Source organism: Cornus florida, unplaced genomic scaffold, assembly GCF_030987335.1.
Source record: "Cornus florida cultivar Cherokee Brave unplaced genomic scaffold, ASM3098733v1 CherokeeBrave_3.0.0_Hap2_Chr03, whole genome shotgun sequence".
In the NCBI taxonomy this organism is placed as follows: Eukaryota; Viridiplantae; Streptophyta; class Magnoliopsida; order Cornales; family Cornaceae; genus Cornus; species Cornus florida.
The window spans coordinates 18,369,920-18,390,934 of record NW_026775573.1 but is presented as its reverse complement, the minus strand read 5'-3'; the positions used below and the strand labels follow the sequence as shown (position 1 = coordinate 18,390,934).

General features: G+C 37.1%; 1 protein-coding gene across 1 annotated transcript; it reads left to right on the top strand.

Annotated features, from left to right (window-relative positions):
- The first annotated feature begins 19,980 nt into the window (after positions 1 to 19,980).
- On the top strand, positions 19,981 to 20,664 carry LOC132301216 (secreted RxLR effector protein 161-like). Its single transcript, XM_059798490.1, has one exon. It carries the CDS (start codon positions 19,981 to 19,983, stop codon positions 20,662 to 20,664), a length of 684 nt encoding a protein of 227 aa, XP_059654473.1.
- The last annotated feature ends 351 nt before the right edge of the window (positions 20,665 to 21,015 follow it).

The window sequence follows — 21,015 nt, the reverse complement described above, 5'->3', positions numbered from 1 at the left end:
GAGATTCGATCAATAATGGATCAATTGGACATCACTCAAACCAACTCCAGAGAGCTACAGTTAATAATTCGAAGAGCAAAGAAATCAACAACCATGGAGAGCATACTACGGGGTGAACAAGTTTGTAGATCGTCAGCACACAGTCCGAACAGGAACATTTGGCATGAATTTGGATTAGAGGTAACTGGTTGATTCTAGGGTGCAGAGTCTAGTGCATGGATTGTCTGTGCATATACCGAGGGTCCAGTGGTTTTTCATTTTCTAGTGTTTTTTAAATTTACTTTAATTACTGGTTTTTCATTTTCTAGTGTGATTGAGATATATGCATTAACTGAATCAAACTGAAGATCATTAACCTGGATTTTGAAAGTAACTATTTATGGAATAGTGCAGGTAAACTTACCGCAGAAAAAGAAAGCCACCAAAGACAGGGACAACATCAGCTATGAAGAAATTCCAGAAGATAAGAAGAACCAAGTTTATGTTTCATTTGTACATAGACGAAATTCAACTCCTTTAACCAAGAGAGTGAACCTTGAGATTGAATTGACACATGAAATACAGTTTGGGGAAACATAGACTACAAGAAATTTGACCTGGCCCCTTAGATTTTAATCGTTCCAATGATTTCTTATAAGTCATAGTTCCGTCACTTTTTTTAGCAAAATCCATAATCTACAAACAACCAATTATTATTATTATTATTTTATAACTAAAATTTTATAGTAGGCGCTAAAGGGGAACGCTTCCCGAAGAAACAAAAAAGAATAAGAAAATGCCAATACCGACTACTAAAGCTTTCAGCTATCTACAAAGTTCAAAAGATCCCCAAAGAAATACAATAACGCCCGTTGACCCAAAAAATTAAAAATTGCAGTGTACTATACTTAATAGACCAAATAGGTGTCTCCTCTTCCTTAAAAGATCTCAAATTTCTCTTACGCAACAAACCGTACCAAACACAAAGGAGTGTGGCCCTCCTAACAACAGTTAATCCTTCAAAAATTGTCTAGTGTGATTAACTATTGTTTACTTTTGCTTTAATTATCATCAGTTTTTTTAACCCTTCCTTAATTAATATGTTACTTACTGCTCTGTTTTAATTAATGACCTTGTAATTTTTAATGTTCTTATTATAACTTATATGTCGTCATGATGTGATATCTTTGTTTTTCATTAAAATAGGTTTCCATATATGGATGTAAGGACATCAATTGAGTTGATTGATTCTCATGAAGAAGACAACGAAAATTTATTATTGATGGATATTGTGTTTAAATATTATGCAAAGTATTACGATAGACCACCATGTAAGGATTCCTGTTTAAAAGGTCAAGATTACGTAATAGAGGTTTTAACTGGTCACCCTAATAGATGATATGAGAACTTTATGATGTACCCCCTGTTTTCATTTCATTGTGCGAGGAGTTGAAATCTTTAGGATTGAAACATCCAAGATTTTTAATTGTTCAAGAACAAATTGCAATCTTCCTACTGATACTGGCACACAATGAAAGGAACCGTGTGGTGGCCGAAAGATTCCAGCACTCAACTTGGACAATTTCAATGCCTTAAATAAAGTTGTGTAAGCTAGGCATGAAGGCCATTGTCCCCCCTGGCTTGACTGTCACTCCTCAAGAGATTAGATTCAATCTTAAATATTACCCATTCTTTAGAGATTATGTCGGAGCCATAGATAGGACCCACATCCATGCACACGTGTCGGTTGATATGCAGATTCCATTTCGTGTCAGAAAAAAAAATGATACAACTCAAAATGTCATGTGTGTTTGCTCGTTTGATATGAAATTCACTTATGCACTAAGAGGGTGGAAAGGGTCAGCGAATGACTCAAGAATTTTAAATGAAACCATGAACAACGTGGTGTAAGAAAAATGGTCTTATTATTATTAATCTTAACTTTTATTTAAATGATTTTATAATATTCATATTTAAGAGATGTGATTGTTATCATATAACTATAGTTTATTTACAGAGGGGTGTGTTGGTTGATGGAACCAACATGTCTCTTTTGGTAACGTTTAAGAAACGGTCCCAGCCCTCTATATATATAATACGTGAAAGAAAGTCTGTATCCATCGTCAATTTCACGAGAAAGATGGAGGGTTGAAAAGTATTTCTGATATAGCTCATCTCAAACTCAAACTGCTAAAGATGGCAGGTATGTTTCTAAACAATATTTATGCATTAGAACCATGTGCTTACATGTGGTATCAGAGTCAGACATGGACTCTGATGCATAAATCTATTTTATTTTCATTAGTACTCTGTATATATATATATATATTATATTTAATTATACAGTACTCTGTCTTGTGTGTGTATACATGTTGCAGACACTAAAATTTTAATGGACTTTGATTTGGACAAATGGACCCTTTAAATATGGGCCTAATGTTTAATTAAGTTATTTAATTGGCCCAAGTTTGGTTCACTTAAATTATTTAATTAAACCTAGTCCAGATGGTTAAATAAAAAAAAGAATAATTAATCCTAATAAAATATATTTAGAATAATTATTTTTAAGAATAATTATCATAATATAACCGGCCCGGCCCAGTTATGATATTTTCCTTATCAGAGAGGACACGTGTCATCATCCTATGGATCCAAGAAGCCTATAAATAGAGGCCTGAAGGAAGGGAGAGGGGTATACAAATTTAGAATTCAGAAGTCCAGATACTCAGAAATCCAGAGACTCAGAAGTCAGAGACACAAATTCAGAATCCAAACTCAAAAGCGAAGAACATCAAGCACATCCAACAACGTGTCGTTGTTCATCAAATCCCACGGTGATCAACAATAAGCACATCTAACGACGTGCCATTCTTCATCAAATTCCACGGTGATTCAAGAACAAGATCGTGCAGCCCTTGGATCCAACCAATAACAAAAAGGAGATCGAATCAGAGGACCATTCTTTTTGTAAAAGATATCACAAAGGATTGTACTCCAAATATTTCTGATTTAATAAATTATTATTTTGCCTATATTTTGTCTTTATTACAGAGTACAAAATTTATGTGTACAAATTTCTGGCATGCCCGGTGGGACTTCCTTTGCCTCTCATCTCTTTCTCCTATCAGCAAGTTTCTTCTCTATCTGACTCTATAGCTCCCCCTAAGACTCAGACAGACAAGAAAGCCCAAAAGAACATCGCTGCCACAAAGGTCGACGCCAAAACCACCATGAAAAGTGGCACGAAGGCCAAATCAAGTGATGGAAGTACCTTGGTGGGCCCTGTGACATGTAGTAAGTCCCAGGCGATGGCTTTATCCAAACATCAGCAAGACTTGGTGAAAATCAATCCTACAAAGCAGGCAAAAGTGAAAACCCAACATGTCAAGAACCCTGACGTTGTTCCTGAGGAGATTCCGCTACCAGATTTACCTCATTCCATCCATGATACTCACTATAGTGTCGGTTCACCCCTAGAGTCACCACGTCAGACTTCAGAGTATTCAATCATTTCAAGAAACGTTGACTCTCAAGGCCTATCATACTCAAATGTGGTCGTTACTATGATGACTGGAGCTGCCACGGTGGAGGAACAACTAGCAACTATGTCTCGTGCCATTGAGAACCTAACAAAGACTATTGAAGAGAAGGACTTACAAATCGCTACGCTGATGAACAAATAGGAAGTTCAGACCTTCGGTGAATCACCAGTACAATCTGGGCATCCTACATCTTCCACAGCACCGCCAAATGGGAATCGTGCAACTTTTACACCACCACCATCTGGGAATCCTACATCTTCCACAGCAATGCCGACGGAGAATCTTAATTCTACCGCACAAGGTACTCGTATGGAGGACCCCAAACAGACGCCGGTGACTGAACATGTGGCTAGTCAAAACGAGATGCAGGTGACTGAACAGGCAGCTAGTCAAACCAATCATGCTTCTTCAGTCTCTTCATTATCTGTCGTACAATTGTAAGATATGATAACGAATACAATCCGAGCCCAATATGGAGGTGTCTCACAGAGCACTCTCATGTGCTCAAAGCCCTATACAAGGAGAATTGACAATATGAGGATGCATGTAGGATACCAACCTCTGAAGATTCAGCAATTTGACGAAAAAAGTAACCCCAAGCAACGCATTGCCCATTTTGTCAAGACTTGTAACAATACCGGAACAAAGGGGGACTTACTAGTTAAATAGTTTGTTCGCTCCCTTAAAGGAAACGCGTTCTAGTGGTACACCGACCTAAAGTCAGAGTCAATTGATAGTTGGGACCAAATGGAACGAGAATTCTTGAACAGGTTCTATAGCACTCGTAATACTGTTAGTATGATAGAGTTGACTAACATGAAACAATGGAAGGATGAACCTGTAATCGACTACATTAATTGGTGGAGAGCACTCAGTCTTGACTGCAAGGACCGATTGTCAGAAATCTCTACTGTGGAGATGTGTATGTAAGGAATGCATTGGGGCCTTCTTTACATTCTGCAAGGTATAAAACCTTGCACATTTGAAGAATTGGCAACACGTGCCCATGATATAGAGATCAGTATGAAATCCCATGAAGGCAAAAGTCCCGTGGCCATAAAACCATGCAAGGATAAGAAAGACTGAAAGAAGGGCGATAAGTCGTCAAAGACCGCTGCTAAAGATTCCATGGCTATCTCAACCACCCCAATCAAGATATCTATTAAAGATGATAAGAAGGATGATAAAAAGACTCACCAGTTTCAAGAGAGGTAAAGACAACGTCCTACGCTAAAGGAGTTAGAGAAGAAGGAATACCCCTTCCCCGATTCCGATGTCCCTGGTATCTTGGAATGTTTACTCGAAAGTAAAGTTATAGAACTCCTTGAATGCAAACGCCCTCAAGAGATGGGACGTGTTAACGATCCAAAATACTATAAATATCATCGTATTGTTAGTCATCCAATTGAGAAGTGTTTTATCTTCAAGGAGGTGGTGATGAACCTGGCAAAACAAGGAAAAATCTTGTTGGACACGGACGAAGTTGTAACCTCAAATCATACTACTGCTACTGTGACAACCTCTGTCATGGGGAGTGCTCGTTCTCAACCTTCAACTTCTGAGATGTATTGCACAACCATCCAGTTTGGCTTATTGGAACCAATCCCCATCTCTCTTGGCAAAGGGAGTGCACTTGACGTTTCAGCCTTTGGAAGGGTCTTTCCTCAGGATAATTAAGAAGGATGGACTTTGGTGACAAGAAAGAAACCACGGAAGCAACGAGCTGACATTTTTTAGACTAGTTATTCTGACAGGGGGCAAAAGAAGAAGAAACCTCAATATCACCATAAACAGTCTAGCCATAACAAAAAATGGGTCAAGAAGACACAGTCAACCAAACACGCGCCTCTATAAGCCAAAGGATCCAGAAGCCTATTACTTTACAAGAGTTCTTTCCAGAAGGATATCTAGATGACGAAGTTGTGATAGCTTACATGGTTTCAACTAAAACGGGCCCTGATGGTGAGAATAGCAAGGATCAAGATGAAGTCCAGACTGTGGAGAATCATGTAAAGGATGCTGCCATCATTGAAAAGTCCGATGATGATAAAGTAGTTGGAAGAACGCTAGATTCATGTTATGCACCAATTATTTTCTCTGACGAAGATCTTTAGTTGGGTTCGAAGTTGCACAATTGTCCTCTTTTCGTTTTCGGTTACATAAAGGAACAAAAAGTTAATCGAATTCTTGTTGATGGTGGATTAGCGGTGAATCTCATGCCAAAATTTACGATGAAAAATCTCGGCATCACAGTCGACGAGTTATCTCTTAGCCGTCTTATTATTCAAGGTTTTAACCAATGAGGACAGAGAGTTATTGGCATGATTCGGATAAAACTAATTATTTGCGAGCTCCAAGCTGAAACCTTATTCGATGTTATTGATGCAAAGACGTCCTACAATTTGTTGTTAGGAAGGCCTGGGATACATAATAATGGTGTCATTCCATTGACTCTTCATCAGTGCTTCAAATTCTACAAGAATGGCGTACAAACAGTTGTGGCGGACCATAAACCATTTACAGAAGCAGAATCTCATTTTGTCGATGCCAAGTTCTATATCGATCCTGATACACCTTCGGAAGTGCCCATCCCAAGCCATCCATCTACACAAGAGGTTCAATCTACAAAAATAAAAAAAAGCGTTAAGTAATCCATTAGATGTTTCAGTGACAGACATTGTAAAGGTAGATAAAACAAGAGGGGTCTTGATAAAAGCACATCGGACGAAACCTATTTTAAATATGTTCCAAAATCTCAACGACAAGAAGGGCAGTCAATTGTCATTGAGATTCTTGAAGCCAAGGAATTTAAATTGAAGATGACACAAACCAAAGAGAAAGAAGATATGAAAAAGCTAAAAGGAGAGTTAACTCTTCCTCTCACCAAGATTCAAAAGTCTTCGCCTTCTAAGCCTCCGTAAAAGGGTTCATGCGGCCTTCTCAATCTCTGGTCAATCATAGATCACTTCCAAAATAAAGGACTAATGAAGGATTCGATCCTAAAGCATACCAACTCATGGCTAAGTCGAGGTATGATTTTACAAATCCTGCAAACCTTGGAAAACTAAATTTAAAGGTCACCGGTGAGAAAATGCATGGCCTCAATGAGACACAGAAGAAGTTGAAAGATCAAGGGCATAAAATCATTCCACCCAAGTCTGGTATCGATTTCGTACCTTCTGAGCCACTTTGAATTCACATCACAAAAAAGGATAAGAAGTCAAACACTTTTTATATTGGGTTTGAAGAAGTTGAGGATGAACAAGATCAACAGACTATAAATCAAAAATCGGTCTTCGACCGTATTGGAGCTCCATATGATCGAATATCTGTATTCAACAGGTTGTCAAGCCAAGAATCAAATGTTTCAAGTTCTCATATCAGTAGTTTGCCTCGTGCCTCTGTTTTTAACAGAATGAGCTTTCATGACCAAAGAAGAAAATCTCCACAACCTCAACCTCGAAAGTCAGTATTTTCTCGAATTGGTACTATCAATGATGCACCGCTAAAAAGTAGCAAGAGTAGAAAGTCAGAGGAAACAAGCATTGATGTGGTGAACAATAGTAAAGTTCAGAGTCTAGTGCCCTCGCGAATGAAACGTAAGATAGAGGTAGATGTCACCAATGATGTTACATTAAAAGCTAGAAGGCGAACCGTTATATTCACTAATCAAGCAAAAGAAGTGGAAGACATTGACGAATCATCTTGTGTTACTTCATACCAGATCACTATTGAAAAAGAACCTGACGCTGAACAACCAGATGACATCAAGAAAGCTCCACCAACACTAGAAGATGGGGGGCAGGCTATCGTTGATCAACTGAAAGAAATCAACTTAGGGACTGATGATCAACCCAGACCAGTTTTCATTAATGCATTCCTAAGCCCCTCAGAAGAAAATGATTACTTTCAATTGTTGTCTGAGTATAAGGATGTCTTCGCTTGGACATATAAAGAAATGCCCGGTCTTGATCCTAAAATTGCAGTGCACAATCTTGCTGTCAAACATGGGACACGTCCGATTAAGCAGTCTTATCGTTTCTTCCATCTAGAGCTAGTTCCGAGGATAGAGGAAGAACTCAACAAATTGATTAAAGTAGGGTTCATTTGTGAGGTCAAATATCCAACATGAATTTCGAGCATTGTTCCAGTGAAGAAGAAAAATGGACAGATTCGAATTTGTGTGAATTTTCGTGATTTAAATGAGGCATGCCCAAAAGATGATTTTCCTCTTCCCATCCCCGAACTCACTGTAGATGCAACCACAGGGCATGAAGCACTCTCGTTCATGGATTGTTACTCCGAGTACAATCAGATAAGAATGACTCTAAAAGATGAGGAACTAACTGCCTTTCGCACTCCTAAAGGCATATATTGCTACAAAGTTATGCCCTTCGGACTAAAAAATACGGGAGCAACATACCAACATGCCATGCAAAGGATCTTCGACGACATACTCCATAAGATTGTTGAATGTTATGTTAATGACTTGGTGGTTAAGACGAAAAAAATGAAGAAATCATTTACAGGATTTACGTATAGTTTTTAATCGCCTCTGAAAATTTCAACTCAAGATGAATCCTCTTAAATGTGCATTTAGTATGACTTCAGGAAAATTCCTGGGATACGTTGTACGTCATCGTGGTATTGAGATTGATCCTAATAAAGTGAAAGCCATTGAAAAGATGCCGCCACCAAAGAATTTACACGAGCTTCGAAGTTTACAAGGTGAACTTGCGTTCATTCATAGGTTCATCTCAAATTTGGCTGGCCGTTGTCAGCCTTTTAACCAACTCATGAAGAAAGACGCCCCATTCATCTGGGACCAATCTTTCCAAAATACTTTTGATAGTATCAAAAAGTACCTTCTCAATTATCTGGTATTGGGAGCACCTGTACCTGGAAAGCCGCTCATACTTTACATTGCTGCGCAAGAAGAATCGTTGGGTGCCTTACTTGCTCAGAATAATGAAGAACATAAAGAAAAGGCATTGTATTACTACTTAAGTCGGAGACTCACCCCAACGGAGCGAAATTATCCTCTAATTGAAAAAACATGCCTCGCACTTGTCTTCGCCTCTAAGAAATTGAGGCCTTATTTCTTGGCTCATACGATACATCTTGTTACAAGGGCTGATCCTCTCAAATATGTCATGTCTAAACCGGTCCTTTCTAGACACTTGGCGAGGTGGTCAATTTTGTTCAACGAATTTAAAATTGTTTATGTGCCACGAAAAGCAGTGAAAGGACAAGTCCTGGTAGATTTCTTGGCTGACCATCCTATTCCAGCCGATTGGGAAATTTCTGAAGATTTTCCTGATGAAGAAGTCTTCCTTGTGGACATCCTCCCTCCATGGATGATGTTTTTCGATAGGGCAACACGAGCAGACGAGGCCGGAGCAGGAGTAATGTTTGTCTCTCTAAAAAGACATGTTATTCCGTACTCTTTTGCACTCGCTGAAAACTGCTCAAATAATGTAGTTGAATATCAAGCCTTGATTATCGGCCTTCAAATGGCAAATAAGATGAAGATCTTGGATCTCGAAGTATATGGAGACTCTAAGTTGGTGATCAACTAACTTCTTAAAGAATGTGAAGTTAAGAAAGATGATCTAGTGCCGTACCATTGTTATGCCTCTCATTTGTTGGAACGATTTGATAGCATCATGCTTGAACACATTCCGAGGAAAGAAAATCGGATAGCTGATGCTTTGGCAAATTTAGTTACAACATTAGCGTTAACTGCTAAGGACTTAGTTGATGTTCCTGTATGTCAACGATGGGTCTTGCCACAAGTCTTGGAAGATAAATTTGAAGAAAGTAATTTGGTTTCTTGTTGGACATAAGAGGAAGAAGACTGGAGACTCTCTATCATTGATTATCTAGAACATGGAAAGCTTCCCGAAAATTAACGCCACAAGACTGAAATACGAAGACGAGCACCTCGATTCATCTATTACAATGATACGTTGTATAGGCGTTCATATGAGGGCCTTTTCCTTCGCTGCCTCGCAAATGATGAAGCCACCCATGCAATGAAGGAAACACATTCTGGGATTTGTGGAGCCTATCAGTCTGGACCAAAACTTCACTTTCGTGTTAAAAGAATAGGTTATTATTGGCCCACCATAGTCAAAGATTACTTGGAGTATACAAAAAGGTGTCAAGCATGTCAACTCTATGCTAACTTCATACACCAACCATCAGAGCCGTTGTACCTTACTGTGACATCATGGCCATTTGATGCATGGGGATTAGATGTAGTTGGTCCTTCAGACAAGTCTTCAAAGGGCCACTTGTATATCTTGGTTGCCACTGATTATTTTTCTAAATGGGCGGAAGCTGCACCCTATAAACATATGAAAAAGGAAATAGTGGTTAATTTCATCAAATCGAACATTATCTATCGATATGGTGTCCCTTGATACATTATCACTGATAATGGGACGAATTTCAAAAATAGTTGGGTAACTGACCTCTGTGAGAAGTTTGGTTTCAAACAACGTAAGTCCTCCATGTACAATGCCCCTGCCAATGGTCTCGCGGAAGCATTCAATAAAACTGTTTATGAGTTATTGAATAAAGTAGTCAACCAGACAAAGAGAGATTGGCATGAGCGAATGGAAGAAGCATTGTGGGCATACCGCATTACTCATCGTACACCTACTCAAGCAACTCCGTATTCTCTGGTCTATAGCGTAAAAGCGGTTCTTCCATTCAAACAACAGATCCCTTCATTAAGGATTGCCATACAAGAAGGTCTTACAAGTGAAGAAAATGTCATCTTACGTCTTCAAGAACTGGAAGCATTAGATGAAAAGAGATTAGAAGCCCAACAACAGCTAGAGTGTTATCAAGCTCGACTTTCTAAAGCCTTCAATAAGAAAGTTTGACCTCAGTCATTCCAAGTTCGAGACTTAGTATTAGCTGTTCGAAGACCAATTATCATGAATCATAAGGGGAATAAATTTGTATCTAAATGGGATGAACCATATGTTGTTTGTGAAGTTTATACTAACGGCGCGTATCTCTTTATTGATGAAGACGGAATAAGAGTGGGGCCCATTAATGGCAAGTTCCTAAAGCGTTATTACCCATGAAGGCAATGCTCCTGATCGTATGAGCTTAAACTGCACTATGCTCCTGGCCCGCATGAGCTAAAACTGTGTACGCCCTAAAAAAAAAAAAAAAAATTCTGCATACTCCTGGCCCGCAAGAGTATAAACTGTGAACGGCGAAACCAATAAACAATGACAACATCTTTGTTACACAAATAGAGATAATAAATCAAGTTATTTTATTGATAAGATTCAAAGTTACAACTTTTGGGTTTTGTTTTTTTTAAAAAAAAATAAAAAATGATGATCAATATTAAAATTCCATAGCTATGATTTCGTCACGTTCTTGCCGTAATATCTCTTCTAGTTGCTTCATTACTTCAAGATCATTATTAGAGATGACGGTACCTTCTTCCACTGATTTTTGATCTTCTCAAAGTTTGGTGATAACTTCCTTCTTCTGAGATAACTGTGCATCCGCCGTCGATATGGGGACTTTAAGCCCCTGAGTCTCTTCCCTGACTTGTTGCAACTCCTTCACTAACTTGGCTTCTTTAACTTCGGCTTCACTCAAACTAGACCGAAGTGATTGTATACGCTTGGCATCCTTATCTTCTACAGACCTAGCATTGGTGAGTTGTGTATCAATACTGGCCAATCATTGGGATTGAGAGTCTGAAGTCATCATACAAGCAAAGGAAGAAGATGTAGCAACATAATTGGCCGCATTATTCATATACGAGTCAATTCGCCTCTTCAAAGCTGAATGGTCTCCAGGGAGTTGTGCGAGTCCCTCATAAAGTGTTTGAAGTTTAGGTGCTCGAGACAATATTTTGTCGGTAGGAGTATCGCAGATGATACCTTTTATGAAATCAATAAAGAATAAAGCAGCATGGCGATGAACATCAAGAACGACCTCTTCAGCATTGAAAATTGACATTTCGAAGGGGGTAATATGATGTAAGGGTGGACCCTATTCTCTTATAGGCAAGTAAGGGTTAGCCATATGATCTATACCAACCTTTTTAACCGCCTCCATAGATTGACTAGTCACTTCAACAACCCCCAAAACATCCGAGTGTGGAATAGCTCTACTTCTTTGTAATGAAACCTCCGTACCTTTTCCTATCACAGTTGCCAACGCTAAAGCAGAAGGTCCATAAATAGATTATTCACTGTATATTGGGTTAGCAACAAAGACGACATCTTCCCCGAGAAATCCCTCGTTACCTATTGTCTATTAAGAACAGAAAGTGATGGTAAAAAACTAATAATAATAAAAATAAAAATAAAAGTTACCTGTATAGGTTGTGAACTGCTAGGTACTTCATTAAAAAATCGATCAAGAGAAGTGGCAACACATTCCTGTACTGGATCAAGTCTCAACTTATTAGTGACATGCTTCCAGTTACGATCCTTATCATAAGCTTTCACATCCTCACCTGAATCCATTGATAATTGATGACGGCAATAGTTATTGATTAGTGGTGGGACATCTTCTACTGTCTGGTGATGACTACTAGACCTTCCAACGACATCACAATTATTATGAGATTTGATGGTTGCCTTTGGCATTGGCTTAGATGGGAGGTTTGACTTCAACTCCTTAATTAAAACCTTCCTGATTTTAGTTGGTTTCTCTGGTGGGGAAATCATCTGTTTAGGTTGCTTTAAGGTAGTTTCTTCTTGTGTAAATGGGTCAACATAGACTTTGGCCCACCATTCAGCATATGCTTTCGTGACCCCGAATTTCTGAAGATTGGAGCTTGAAGGAAGCAATACTTTACACCCAGTATGAAAACAGGTGGACAATCTCCATAGTTTCATAACTTCTTCTAATTTACCATTACGAATGTCCCTCTTCAACCTCCCTGGGACATCTTAAGGAAAGTGAAATTGTCTACTAAACCTATGCAGACTGTAAGGCTCAATGATGAAATGGTTACCTTGGCACAATGTCAAATAACTGGACTGAAGGGAAGCAAAATATTCAAAGATTGAGAATTTTTGCTGGTTATCATCCACAAATAGTCGCTCTGGCTCGAATATTTTAGACAAATGTGATAAATTGACACCTTCAAAAAATCTGAACAAATTTTGGGCTTCTGGTTCATCAAAGTGCTTCGCTGACCCTTCCTCTTCAAACTGTATCATTTGAGGAACATAGTTGTGCTCTGGAGAAATAAAGTGCGTATTAAAATATTCGGCTAGCCATCCATACACATAGTGAATGGGAAATGGCACTACTGAATTCCATGGGGTAGAGGAAGAAACAATATCATTTAAGCCCTTGTAAATGCTGGCCAGGACCGGAATAGAAAGACAAAACCCGTCACCATCCGCAATCATGCTGGTAACTTTGAAAACTCCAGGGTGAATCATATTTTCAGGGCTGGAAGGCAGAACGAATTTGCATAGCCAACAAGCTACAAAGGTAGCTAAATAAGTTTTCTTTTTCATCCCATGTTCTATTCCAAGGCCGGTAAATACTTCATCCGCTTGCAAAGTCCAAGCATGAATGGTAGGGATCACTCCAGAAGGATGCTTATGAGTCTGTTTGGGACGTTGGGTTTTGTTCTTTAACGCTTTTCTTTTAGATTTTTCATACTTTATTGGGCCTTTAAACCAAAACTTTACCTAATCAGAAATCTTCATAGTTTGCTCCGTGGTGTGCTGTTTACAAAGATGGTGGAAAGCAGAAAATAAGTGCCGACAGTAAGGAGGAAGGAAAGATTTACCGTCTTTGTCTGAATCTGATAACTTTTTTACAGAAGGGATAACTTTTTCGTATTGTTTGCCAGAAATAGGAAGACCTCCTATCACATACAAGTCACGAAGAGAAATTGACAATTTGCCTATTGAACAATGGAGGGTGTTGGTAGAAGAGCACCAAGATTCAAGGAAAGCTTTCAAAACAGGCCCAGGGCGATCATATGTGAATAAAGAAGCAAATATTGCACCATATAGTCTTTTTTCTTTAAGGAATTTAGCATGGCGACCCATGATGTCCTCTGACCATTCCCAATATCCATCAGTATATGATAAATCAGGAATCTTGAAGGAATTTCCCCATTTAGTTCCTTTAGCACGCATCCTATGAACCAAAAGTGAAAAATGTTCTGGCGCCTTTATTGGCTCGTGAAGTGCGGAGCGTAAAATCAGAACATTTGAAATTAAGCTTATCTCATTATTTTGATCGTAGCCAAGGTTGGAGAGCTCACAGGATGATATGCGAGACCACTATGGCAAGTGACGGTACAGAGAATCAGAGTGAAACGGTTTCGGTGCAAAACGGCCAACAAAAGAAGTTCTGATATCCAAAGTAATTCCTTTCTCTATAGTGTCGTTCTCTTATTCCAAAATGGTGATGGTATGGGGCTTGAAACTCTTGAAAAATACCATGGTTGACTAGCACTCCCTGAAAAAAAAAAAAAAAAAAAAAAAAAATCATCAAAAGTGTGGATTGGCATGGATGGAAGATTTTAGTTTCGAAGGAACAATGGGTCCTTATGGACTAGATGCGTTCCGAAAGAACAATGGGTCCTTACGGACTAGATGGGTTCCGAAGGAACAATGGGTCCTTACAGACTAGTTGCGTTCTGAAGGAACAATGGGTCCTTACGGACTAGATGTGTTCCGAAGGAACAATGAGTCCTTACGGACTAGTGGCGTTCCAAAGGAACAATGGGTCCTTTAGGACTAGTTGCGTTCTGAAGGAACAATGGGTCCCAAAGGGACTAAAAAAAAAAAATTGGTTTCTCCAGCAAGTGTGGGAAGGAAAAAAAACAATGGTTTCTCCAGAAAACGTGGAAGAGAAAAAAAATAAAATAAAATAATAAAATTGGTTTCCCCAGCAAGCGTGGAGAAGGAAAAAAAAAAAAAACAGCTTCCAGGAAGCATGAAAAAAAATAAAAAAAAAATTAAAAAAAAAAGAAGAAAGAAGAAGAAGAAAAAGAAAAGGCAAAAAAAAAAAAAAAAAAAAAAGAAGAAAAAAAAGAAGAGAAAAGAACAGTCATACCTATGTGTTTTAGTAGATCCCGCAATACAACACAATCTTCAGAGGCTGTAATTTTACAAGTCCTTCAGAGCTGATTAAAATTGATGTCAAACCTTATGACTTGGGTGGTATATATAGGCAAGGGATTTGTATAAATTGGAAAGTAAAATTCCAGTCCAAAGTTGGATTGGAAAGCACAAAAAAAAAAAAAAAAAGGAAATTTGGATACTTCAAGTCCCACTTGAAAAGGGAGAAAAGTCTTGTTAAGCTTGGGACTTGAAGTGGGGCCATTTTGTAGACACTAAAATTTTAGTGGACTTTGATTTGGACAAATGGACCCTTTAAATATGGGCCTAATGTTTAATTAAGTTATTTAATTGGCCCAAGTTTGGTCCACTTAAATTATTTAATTAAGCCCGGTCTAGATGGTTAAATAAAAAAAGAATAATTATTCCTAATAAAATATATTTGGAATAATTATTTTTAAGAATAATTATCATAATATAACCGGCCTGGCTTAGTTATGATATTTTCCTTATCAGAGAGGACACGTGTCATCATCCTATGGATCCAAGAAGCCTATAAATAGAGGCCTGAAGGAAGGGAGAGGGGTATACAAATTCAGAATTCAGAAGTCCAGAGACTCAGAAATCCAGAGACTCGGAAATCCAGAGACTTAGAAGTCAGAGACACAAATTCAGAATCCCAACTCAAAAGCGAAGAACATCAAGCACATCCAACAACGTGCCGTTCTTCATCAAATCCCACGGTGATCAATAACAAGCACATCCAACGACGTGCCGTTCTTCATCAAATTCCACGGTGATTCAAGAACAAGCTCGTGCAGCCCTTGGATCCAACCAACAACAAAAAGGAGATCGAATTAGAGGACCATTCTTTTTGTAAAAGATATCACAAAGGATTGTACTCTAAATATTTCTGATTTAATAAATTATTATTTTGCCCATATTTTGTCTTTATTGCAGAGTACAAAATTTGTGTGTACACACGTAACGTTTCTTTTTTATTACATATACATAAACTGATTCAACAAGTTGTTAATTGTTGTTCTATACTGGGTTTATCTTGGTAATGAAATTGATATGCGTGCTTTATGGTATGTGAATTCTTGTGTTTATGGGCACCACCTTAAAAGAAGCAATTTTATATGCATTTATAGAAGTGATAGAAACAATATATATATATATATATACACACATGACACTATGTATAACATTTCTGTCTTGTATAAATATATGTGTGTGTTTTTGGAATGAAACTCTAGTCAGTTTCATGTGTATGCATATATACACACACACACACATATGGGACCGTACATATTTTCTATGAAGGTATATATTGTTTTCAACAATTGATTTAAACAAGTATACTAATGTCCAGTATAGTAAAAATAAATAAATAAATAAATAAATAAATAAATATATATATATATATAATGTATCAAAGGAACAGACCAAATAAGTGGTATCATTATTATGAAAATGTATTGAAATTGGCATAATAAATATAATTATGCATATTACCTCATGTTTAATATTAATGCATATTTTTATATTAGACAGATTCATTTGGGGAAATTGAATCATTTTAAAATCCTAAGCACAAATGTAAATGAAATTAGATTGGGTGTTTAGTCACCAAAATGACACACTATGATAATTTCAATAGTATGCTAGTGGTAAAAATTATGTTTTTGCTAAAGTTAAAGGATTGGAATTGCGTTTAGTTGAGACGAGCAATAATTTAACCCAAAGGTGGATTATTGAGATTTGTCCAATTAAACGAATTGAGATAATTAATGTAGAATATATAATATATAATATACTATTCCCAAAGGAATTTATTTTTTGATATTATATTATCTATGATTAATGAGTCTCAAATGTGAAATTTGTTTCACTAGTGGGAGACTAACATTTAACAATATTAGCCTAAAGGAAATATTATTGAATGTGATGTCGATCCCATTTGGAGTCAATTATTTTGAGGCATTACATATTGATTCTGGAAAGTTTGATTGTTTTCCCATCAATTAAACTATTTAATTATATTTTATGTCATGACAATTAGTTCATTACCGTGTGTGAAGGCCCTGATTAGGTCTAATTTCTCGAACTGGAAAGATGAAATAATTTTAAATTTGGGACTTGGGGATTTAGACTTAGCCATTAGGTCAGATGAACCACCTAAGCCTACAGATACTAGTGGTGTAGAGGTGAAAAAGGAATGGGAGAAATGGGATAGGTCTAATAGACTTAGTCTAATGTATATTAAGAATAATATTCCTAAATATATTAGGGGTTCCATTCCTGATGAACCATTGGCTAAGGATTACCTTAAGGCTCTAGAAGAACATTTTACTATTTCAACTAAGTCACTGGCTAGCACTCTTATGACCCAATTAGTAACCGCAAAATATGATGGTCTTACTGATGTGCGTGAGCATATCATGAAAATGACTAATACTGCTTGTCAATTGAAAAATCTGGATATGGAAGTTATTGACTCTTTTCTAATCCACTTTATTATGACATCCCTTCCTGTGCAATTCAATATTTTTAAAACTACTTATAATGCGCAGAAAGATAAGTGGAAATTAATAGAATTAATTAGTATGTGTGCACAAGAGGAAGAGTGAACCCGACACAATAAGCCCGATATGGCACACATTGTGGATCAGAAAATAGTCAAGAAAAATAATAAGAAAATTGGGAAAAGGGGTTTAAAGGTTAATGATGTTGGACTAGTCAGGCACATAAAGTGGGGAAAAATAAAGTTCAATGCTTCTGGTGTCACAAGCGAGGCTATGTCAAAAAGGAATGTTTTAGTTACAAAAACTGGTTAGCAAAGAAAGGTAGCACCCATTGTTTAGTGTGTTCAGAATCTAATTTAGCCATTGTTCCACCAAATACTTGGTGGATTGATTATGGGGCTACTATTCATATTTCTAATTCCTTGCAGGGATTCATAGGGAGCCAGAAAATCAATCCCAACCAAAGGAAACTCACCATGGGTAATGGGGTAGAAGCGCAAGTTAAAGCTATGGGAGTTGTTCATCTTATCCTTAGTAGTGGTTCTGTATTAGAGTTAGAAGATGTTTTGTATGTTCCTTAAATGTCCAGAAATTTGATCTCTGTACCTAAACTTGATCTGTTGAATTATGAATTTCGTTTTAGTAATTGTAATATCAATATCTTTTATAATTCCAAATTTATTGGTTCTAGTTCATTGGTTGATAGTCTTTATCTTCTAAATCTTGACCCATATTTTTCACAATCTCTTTTGTCTTTTAATGTGAGTACCAAACGTGATCTTACCAATGATTCTTCTTCTATGTTATGGCATAGGCGTTTAAGTTATATCTCTAGAAAGAGATTAGAAAGATTGGTTAGAGAAGGTGTTCTGAACACATTAGATTTTTCAGACTATGGCATATGCATTAATTGTGCTAAAGGAAAGTTAACCAAGTCTAGACATAAGGGTGCTACTAGAAGTAATGGCCTCTTAGAGCTTATACACACAGACATATGTGGTCCTTTCATTCCTGCTACACTAAATAGGAAAAAATACTTTATTACATTTATTGATGATTATTCTCGTTATGGTTATGTGTACTTTATTAGTGAGAAACCTAAGGCACTGGATATTTTTAAAATTTATAAGACAGAAGTCAAGCGTCAACTTGATAAGAAAATTAAAGTAGTATGATCTAATCGTAGTGGTGAATACTACATAAGACACGATCATACAGGTCGTAATCCAGGGCTATTTGCAAAGTATCTACAGGAGTGTGGTATAGTTGTGCAGTATACCAAGCCAGGTACCCCTGAGCAAAATGGTGTAGCTAAGCGAAGGAATCGCACTCTTATGGATATGGTGCGAACTATGATGAGTAATTCATCTTTATCAGATTTTTTGTGGGGTGAAGCTCTTAGGACTGCTGCGTATATCCTAAATCGAGTGCCATCTAAGGCAGCCTCAAAGACTCCTTTTGAGTTATGGACAGGAAGAAAACCTAGTTTAAATCACTTACGTATTTAGGGATATGCAGCAGAGGCTGAATTATATAACCCACATGAAAGGAAACTTGATCCCAGGACAGTCAGTTGTTATTTTATAGGATATCCAGAAAGGTCAAAAGGTTATAGATTTTATTGTCCATCACATAGTACCAAACTTGTTGAGACTCTAAATGCTAGGTTTATTGAGGATGGTTACACTAGTGGGAGTATAGAGCCCAAGCACATGGTATTTAAGGAAAATTGAAATATAAATTTAGTTCCTCGGGATGACGTAGTTGTCCCACTTGCTACGATGTAAGATGGTGATTTAAGTCATCAAGAGCCTGAAGAGCAAACACCTCACATTGAAGAAATCTTAAATGAACCAATAGTTGACATGCCATTACGAAGATCAAGGAGAGAAAGGAAAAGTGCTATTCCAGATGACTATAAAGTGTATCTACAAGAGATTGAGTTCAACATTGGTAAATAAGATGATCCACTATCATTTTCAGAAGCCAAAAGTAGCACTTTTGCTCAACAATGGTCAGATGCAATGGAAGATGAGTTAGATTCTATGAAAAATAATCAAGTTTGGGATCTAGTTGACTTACTAGAGGAAGTCAAACCCATTGGTTGTAAATGGGTATTTAAAACTAAACGATACTCAAAAGGTAAAGTTGAAAAGTATAAAGCTCGACTTGTTGCTAAGGGTTTTACTCAACAAAAGGGTATCAACTTTAAAGAAACTTTTTCTCCTGTTTCAAAAAAAGACTCTTTTAGAATCATAATGGCATTAGTAGCTCATTTTGATTTGGAGTTACATCAAATGGATGTAAAAATTGCATTCATAAATGGTGACTTGCTCGAAGAAGTTTATATGGAACAACCCGAGGGTTATGAAATTGAGGGCAAAGAACATATGGTGTGCAAGTTAATGAAATCTATTTAAGGGTTAAAACAAGCATCAAGACAATGGTACATAAAATTTGATGAGATAATTACTTCATATGGGTTTAAATAAAATATTATTGATGAGTGTATTTATATGAAAGTCAGTGGGAGTAAGTTCATTTTTCTAGTGCTGTATGTTGATGATATCTTACTTGCTAGTAGTGACATTGGCCTATTACACGAGACTAAACATTTTTTATCTCAAAGTTTTGAAATGAAAGATCTTGGTGAAGCGTCATTTGTCATTGGCATTAAGATTCATCGAGATAGATCTCGTGGGGTTCTTGGATTGTTACAAAGAGCCTATATAGAAAAAGGTTCTTAAAAGATTTGATATGCAACATTGTAAAAGTGGAATTGCCCCTATAGTAAAAGGTGATAAATTTAGTAAATTCCAGTGTCCGAGAAATGACCTAGAGCGGGAACAAATGAAAAACATTCCCTATGCATCTGCAGTTGGGAGTTTAATGTATGCTCAGGTTTGCACACGGCCAGACATAGCATTTGTTGTTGGTATGCTAGGCAGATACCAAAGTGATCCTGGCATGGATCATTGGAGAGCGGCAAAGAAAGTAATGAGGTACCTGCAAAAGACAAAGAACAATTTGCTCATATATAGAAGGATCGACAAGCTTGAAGTGGTGGGTTATACAAACTCTGACTTTGCTGGTTGTCAGGATAGCATGAAATCCACTTTAGGATTTATCTTCATGATGGCTGGAGGAGAAATTTCATGGAAAAGTATTAAACAAACACTAACTGTTTCATCCACCATGGAGGCAGAGTTTATTGCATGTCATGCATTATGGTTACGGAACTTCATCTCAAGACTTATGGTGGTAGATTCTATTTCTAAACCATTGATGATTTTCTATGACAATTCCGCTGTAGTTATGTATTCAAGGAACAACAAGAGTTCAGGAAAATCTAGATATATAGATATTAAATACTTTGTTGTAAAAGAGAGGATTCAGAACCAGCTTGTGTCTATTGAGCACATTAGTACACAACAAATGATTGCTGATCCCATTACTAAAGGACTGTCGCCTAAGCTATACAGTGAACATGTTGCTCATATGGGTATTATTGATAGCTTTGATTTACTTCGTTAGTGGAAGATTGTTTTTTGACTCAGTTGTAGACACATTTGTATTTGTGATCACAGTTACTTATATTATATTATACTCATTTATTTACTTTTTCATATTGGTGCACGTGTGTATAGAAAATTATAAGTGTCATTTATGAGACAAGATAGGAGCGAAGCATGGCATAATACTTTATTGTTTAGCACATGCGGTATTTATGTATAAACTTGAAGTTGAGTGTATTAATGTTTGTGACCATTGATATCATATATTATTAAATATTATAATGACGTCCTTGATCCAATATTGCTATACTTGTTAGGACTTCATGAAAGTTTTTTGATACAATGATTCTCTAAATATAGATAATTTATA